We start from the raw sequence: 7,696 nt of genomic DNA on the forward strand, positions 1-7,696 counted from the left end.
GTTCACCTGGAAGTTTCATTTGCTGAAAGGTTTTCTTTTTTAAAAAATTGTTTGTTCAACACCACACGTGGAGGGCTCGGCATTACACCTGCCAATTTTCATTTGCAGAAAACTTCAATGGCTCTTCAACGCCATTCACAGAAGATCCACGTAGGAGAGGTTTTGGCTTTGCATTTGCATTTGTTTCAAAGTTTCTATTGCCTCTATCTACATCACGCAGAGGAGGATTTGCTGGCAAGGCGTGCGAATTTAGTTCTTTACTTGCCATTGTAATTTGCTTGAATTTTATTAATGCCCTCTTTGTTTCTATGTTGTCATAGAGGGGATTGCAAGCAGGGGTCTGTGGAGTTTAATTTTACACGTGTCCTTGCATTTGCAGAATAGTTTATGATTACCTTTCCAACATTGCCCCCTAGGAGGAAAATGCTGGCAGTCACTGCAGAGGAAGACTTAACACCTGCCAACTGCTTTTTTTTGAAGAGATTATTTTATGATGCCCATTTACATGCCACTGTGCTGGAGGGAGGATGGCATTTTCTTTGGTTTTGAATGACTTTCTCAACTTGCCACCACCACCACTCCAGCCTTCTCCACCACACACACATAGCAGGGAGGATACCACGCTGAAGGAGGGGGTTTGGCTTACACCAACCAATGCATTTAGTTGGGAATTTCAAAGCCTTTGTCATGCCATAGGCCCACGCAACCCCCTTCCAAGTCTGCCAATGATTTAGGAGTAACAGTTAGCCATGCGGGCTTCCCACCTATTTCGAGGTCAACACCTCCTTTTCCCATATTAGGACGAAGAAAATTATCCCTTACAGCAGAGGAGGAAAAATTATGTAGTGCAGATTCATGATGTACCATAGCTTGAAATTGGTTTTTTGATGGTGGAATGCTTTTAAAGAATATTTCTCTGAAATTTTGTATTACTCCTCTGTTGTAAGGATTTGCTCTTCTATCATATCGGTACCTGAAATTCTTGTATGTAGTCTGATTTGTACCAATCAGATAAAGATGAAACACCGTAAGTCCCCCAACAAACCACATTGCAATGAATGTATAGACTATAAGCACAATTGATGCAGGTGTATCTGACAAGGCTTTCCACACTGAAACATCATCTGCCAATTTGCATTTGCTTGAGAATTTTTCAATGGCTACTCCACACCACAGTAGGAGGACTTTGACATTTTCACATGCCACTTGCATTTGTTTGAGGGTTTTAATTTTAAAACACCTTGGTCCCTCTTTACCCAACGCAGGGGCATAAGAAGCCTCAAAATTGCCAAACATAGCAGGGAGATGCTGGTAAAAGTTGTGGAATTTGCTTACACCTTCTACTTTGCATTTGCTAAAGGGAGTTGCTATGCTCTTTCATTTGCCTCTCCTTTTTGCACTTGATGACACACATCAAGAAATTTAAATCTTCACTCAAACCAAGTTGCTAATGGAACTTGAGCTGACATTGATATACATTGCCACAAATTTAAGACCATTTTTGCCATAAATTTAATGCACGGGCATGAGCCAGGTCACGCCCCAAAGTGGGTCCGACTAAAAAAAAAATCATTTTCATGCAACTGACCGTTGAAAACACCTCAGGAACCTTGAGCATACCTCTAGAATCTATCGACACCATTTTCTGATCATTAAACTGATTTTTGCAACTTTCAGGCGCTTGCGCCACATTTTCGCATTTAAACCCAAAGATGCAATTTTAAAACTAGTCAAAACACCTTTCTGGACTTCGCAAATTGACAGACATACTGCTTGATATATAAGTATTCACTTTTCCAAACCGTTTCTCAAGACAAATCTCGGGTGAAGAAATATTAGCGATCAAAGATGACCAAATGGCTCTGTTAGCACTATGAACCTGATAAAATCAATGCGCAGAGACCACTAAAATGTCTTTACTAAAATATCAAATGATCTCCCTAGACCCCCAAATCTGGGGCATAGGTACCTTGAAGTAAAAAGAAGACCTTGGAATGCTCAGTTTGACTAGAAAGCTGATAGGGTGCAAATTGTGAGCTCATGAAAATAGCCACTTAAAATGATGTAGCAATGAAAGTGCAGAAAACTCAATGAAGTGGATCAAGAAATCATCTTGGAAAACTGATCAAATGGATTGACATGGGTTTCAAACTAGAAACATAGATTTTATTTCATACATGCAATACCCTGGAATAAACATTCTGACATAACACTCAACTAGGCATTTTTTACGCATGTGCAAAGTGGTGCTCTGACTAGCTGCTAAAACAGGGACTTATGCAAACAACACAAATTGCAAACGGATTGAGCTTACCAAACTGAGCAAATAGATTCATAGGGACTTGAAATTTGGCACGTGGACTCACCTATATGCATATAATTCAATTCACTTTGAATTTTAACATGACAATCAACTGGGCAAAATTTATAGGTGCTCAAAGTAGGTCATTTAATAAAAATTGCATTTGCACCTATGATGGACTTTCAGCTCACCCCTTGAAATGGGTACTTGATCAATTGATCCAAAATGAAATCTGAAAGTTGCAAAACACTTCATAGGCCAAATGAAAGGTACAAGACAAATTTCCCAAGCCTTACCCATTGCTAATCAACTAGCTCCATTTTACCTTTCTTCAAACTAGGCCATCTGAATGAGATTAGGTGGTCATTTGAAAGTGCAATAGCAAAAATTTTGAAATGGGCCTCTCAAATCGACTCAAAATTTATGAGTCCCAACATATTTCTCTCAGATTTTAGTGTTTATGTGTTTCTTCTATGTTTGAAGATGCTTGTAAACTCAGGGTAGAATGTGTAGTTTATTTCTGATAATGTAAATTGTGATAAATTTGAGTCAAACCCTTCTTGCATCCTATGGAGTGTGATTTCTTGTTGACTGCTGATAATTCTAAAATTCATGGCTTGATCTTTTGATCTATGTGTTGATAATTATAACTTGTTTTGTTGTTCGTTGTTATCCCTACATTGCGAGTTATTCATATTTTGCATTACCCATGTTTGAAGGGTTCCAAATCGTATTACTGTCACCCCCTTAATCTTTTTGTTGTTGCTGTAATTATTTTTGCCCACATTGTGGGTTGGGTGCTATGACACCACCCACGATATGGGGGATGCTATGGCATCCACCATATCATGGTGGATGCCTGCACCCCCATGACTTGGTGTTTTCGTGGTAACACCATGGGGTGGAGGTTCTTAGCACCTCCAACCACATGGTGGTGTCACAACACCACCAATATCATGGTGGTACAACAACACCACCCATAATATGGTGTGTGCACAACACCACCAACATCGTGGTGGTGCAGTAGCACCACCCACAACATGGTGTGTGCACAACACCACCAATATCGTGGTGGATGTTGCTGCACAACACCCCCATATTTAACAATTCAAACCTACAAATGTTGATTTCCCTACTAGAAATAAATTTTCCCATCTTGCAGATGCATGTGGTGCTATTTCATTCACCCAATCTGCATTAATAATTACAAAATTTAGTTTTAGTCTACTATTTGCGTATGAATTTGTTAATGATCCATTCATTTGTGCTTTAGTTGCCCAATTCGATGGTTGGGCAGCGATATAGTGTTTAAGAATATGTGATTTTCTCAGATTATTGTTGAAATTCGAATTGTTTCTCCCTCTCAAATTGCTTGAGTATGTTATGGTTTAATATATGTATTTATGTAATCAACGATAGTTATTTGATTGGTTGTAAGAGTCAAGTAATGTTCAGCCAAGGAGTATATATGTGTTTATTTGTGAAGCTTATCTGTGATTTGGGGAGAGCCCATGAGTGATAGCATGGGATAAGCATGACATGTTTGTTGCCCCAACTTGTTTTGTTGTTCTTCATCATAGTAGTCAATTGTATTGTGTCTTGATGTGTTTGGTTTCCAAAGGCTGCTTGTTGAATTGTATTTTAAATGAGATTTAATTCAATTTGATGCCATGGTTGTTTGTGAGTTCTTTTTGGTTATTTTGACATCCCCTCATGATGATTTTTCCATGAGGATGACTTGCTTATGCTACTGATTTTATAACAAGAAGTGTGAAGAACTTGTGGGGTTGTCTTTTACTTGATTGCAACAATGTTACAACTTGGGTTATGCTTCTGTTGGTCAAGAGGCTAGTCTCATTTCTTATATGTTGATGTTTGGTCATTTTGAGCATGTGTCTATGAATGGTTTGGCATAGTTTGATGTTTTGTTTCAGATTTACTTATTTGTTTAAGAGGCAGTTTTATTGTTTCTTATGGGTCCATGTAAGGGGAATGGGCTCTTTTATGACATCTGAGGGTCACAAGAGATGGACTATCATGAGGTTCCTTGTAAGGATGCATGAAGTCTAGACCTCATGGGCATAAGGGAGTTTACTATATTTTAATCAAGTGATAACTAATTAATGAATGGGTATGGGTAGTTAGACAATTAGCAAGATAACAAATTGAAGCCAATCTCCCTTGGTCTCTCATAGGTTGATATGGCTCCGCATGCCCATAGGCGAGTGCCTTGTTCTTGGTTTGGCATGTGATGACACTCCCTTGTACATGTGTTCCCCTTATGTTTCACTTTTGCATCTTTGCATTAATGTTGTTTCGGCCTTTGGAATTTTCTTGATCATTGTTCGCATTGGTGTGTGTTTGTGTGTGTGAAAGTCTATTGGTGATAGTCCTTTTGGTTAAAAGCATCAACCTAGGTTTAGTGTATGATTTGGGACCTAGCGACATCTCTTAGCTCAAGGGTGGTTCCTTGTAGGTTCCAAATTGGTCGTGTTGGTTCCCCAAATGGGGTTTACACTGTAAGAGGCAAAAACCAAGTTGATTCTTTAAATTTCTATGGAGAAGCCAACTCCAACTATTAAAATCCTCAAGAACTTGGACCAATTGACAAGGATTCAGACAAATCCTTCTATATCCATAATACATATGAACCATTACATCACAAACCAAGAGATTAAATCTATAGAATGCCTAAGTCTAGTGTATAATCATGGATACACTACATGTTGCTATTACATAATCAATATGATTCTAAGATTGCTCAATCTTCAAATGGTTCCTACACTATTACACAACAAGTACATCTCATATGACATGAAGTTTGATATATAAATCTACTCCATAGAATCCATATCCATCATGAAGAAAGATCCAAGTCCACCTACAAGAAGTACAACAACAAGGAGGGAAAAACCCCAATGGTAAAATAGCTCCAATCACCAGACCTGTTAGCTCCCTAAATGGGGTTTACACTGCAAGAGGCAAAAACCAAGTTGATTCTTCAAATTTCTATGGAGAAGCCAACTCTAGCTATTAAAATCCTCAAGAACTTGGACCAACTAACAAGGATTCAAACAAATCATTCTACACTTTGGGCTCTGCAAAACCCAGGAGGGTGATCCCTTAGTGAATTTTATGATCTCTACACCAAACTCAAAATTTCACTAAAACAAAGCGTATATTCTCATATACAAGCTCAAAAATAGGGATAATGCTCAAGGATGGCAAATCCTTCAGTGATCCTCAACCTAATTAGAGCATGAGATGGGTAGAACACACAATAACATACAAAAATTGAAATGTATTCTAATAATCAATAATTTGTAACAAATATAGATAAATGGAGCATAAGATTGACTATAAATACTTAAAACAAGCTAGGATCAATGCCTTATTCCATTGGGTGCTTGAATTCATAAGATATGAAATTATTTATAATAGAATTATATCTAGTAGCATTCAGATCTAAGAAAGTATTGCCTTACAATATTTCATATCTCGAAATCCCAACCTAGACTAATTATCAAATCCCTTAACAAGCCCTACCACTTTGCAATCTTGTTTTGACATTTAATTGATCCCTTGGATCAAAGCAGAAACAAAAATCATATACATCACAACAATGCACTGAATGAAAGAAACCCTTGATTTACTTCATTTAAAAGATGATAGAATTGTATAGTGGAGAGAAATAGATCAAAATTATATTTTTATTGAATAAATTTTCTATTTCTATGATAAAACAATTTACGTCTGACTCCTTCAAGAACTTGCAAAAAGTAAGACATGAGACTCATTCTATATTTCTCTGTAAAAGGACTTTACACTTTGTTCATTCCACCTTAAACCTGCTACCAGAACTAGAAAAGGAACCCCAAAGGAACCAGAATTTGGAACTTTGTGTCATGGCCTTGAATTCCCTTTTATACAAACTAGGGAGAAAAACAAGCTATAGGCTAGAGGAGACACCTATCATCAGAATGATCAAGTAGACCTAATTTTGTTACAAAATATTTCATAGTTTCTCAAAATATCCTAACTGCTTGCAAATATTCTTTATGCTCTTTACAATCCTTATTGTTGTGTCGAAGAAAATTTAATATGGGCTCACAAAATACTGGATTCATTTCTCGAGGATATAACCACTGCAAGATTCCAAAATTGCCTATCAAATGCCTTAACATTTTACACGCACCAAAAAACCCTAGTACCGTGCTTCGAAGGCCTGTTTTAATATTTTCTGATTTTCAAAAAATCTCTGCCCTTAATTGAAAACCTTAGGTAATTAGAAAAGAGAAAAAAATACTCTTTTACCACCCCTCTATTAGCATACCATACCTTGTCTACCATTACCTGCTCGCGTGAATTCATTTTGAAATGAATTTTGAATCTCAGTCGTCGATCTTCCTCCATGTTGGTGCATTGCACGATCCATACTGGTCAATTTGACATTGACCATCAAACATGGAAAGTGGACTCGTCAAAGGTATGACGTGACACCTCCAACTCACCACCACCTCACCTACTGTCTCACCACCGTCAGCTACCCCGACCCGCCTTGGACACATGGCATCATCTCATGATGTCACAGTCCTTAAACTTTGTTCATCTTCCTTCATGGGGTTGCGAGGTCTGTTAGATCTGTTTGAGCTTTATCTCGCTACCATTATGACTTCCTTCTTAAGCCCCTTAACATTCGAGCAACTTTTTTGCAGAAATTAAAACATCTCCATCCATTCAAGAACGTGCAAATTTATGAGCCTTTAGTAACTCGAACTTTAACTGAAAGTGATCGGTAACCTCAAACATTTGAAAGGTCAAACCATCGGCTCACCCTTCTTCCTGAGGATATGTGGCATCATCTCATGATGTCATGGTCCTTATCTTCCTTGCACCTACGACCGTGGGGGAGTGGGGGCTGTAGGATCTGCTCGCGATTTAACTACCAGCCAAAATTTTTAAACTTAAGACTTAGGAAAAACATTAAGGCATTGGTATAAATATTAAAGGGGGCCTGCTAGACGATAAGGAGATATTAAAGCATGGACATAGGAAAAAATAAGGGGCCGACATTTAATAACTTTTAGCCTACAAAACACAAGGCCTTCCAATGAACTTAGACCCTCAACTTTAATGAAAAAGGTAATGCAAAAATAGAATAGTCTTAGGGTTTAAATAAAAGAGTTAAACAAAACACATAAACCATAAAACCTAAACCCTAAACCCTATGACACAGAGCAAGATTAATTCAAAATGACCAAAATTTTAACAAAGGCATGAAGAATTTTTGTGCAATAATTTTCAGGACTATCAGTGGCTCTGGTTGGAGATGATCATTACTCAAGGATGATATGAGAATCCAGAATCTTTGGTGGAGCAGACCATTGCAACGCA

General features: G+C 37.8%; 1 protein-coding gene across 1 annotated transcript; it reads right to left on the reverse strand.

Moving 5' to 3' along the window:
- Positions 1–660: 660 nt before the first annotated feature.
- Positions 661–1,212, reverse strand: LOC131050097 (probable protein S-acyltransferase 7). Its single transcript, XM_057984249.1, has one exon. It carries the CDS (start codon positions 1,210–1,212, stop codon positions 661–663), a length of 552 nt encoding a protein of 183 aa, XP_057840232.1.
- Between the last annotated feature and the right edge of the window lie 6,484 nt (positions 1,213–7,696).

This window comes from Cryptomeria japonica, chromosome 5 (genome assembly GCF_030272615.1).
Source record: "Cryptomeria japonica chromosome 5, Sugi_1.0, whole genome shotgun sequence".
Classification (NCBI taxonomy): Eukaryota; Viridiplantae; Streptophyta; class Pinopsida; order Cupressales; family Cupressaceae; genus Cryptomeria; species Cryptomeria japonica.

Excerpts from the sequence above, each read along its gene's own strand:
- LOC131050097 (XM_057984249.1), bottom strand. The coding sequence starts at position 1,212 with ATGCAAGTGGCATGTGAAAATGTCAAAGTCCTCCTACTGTGGTGTGGA.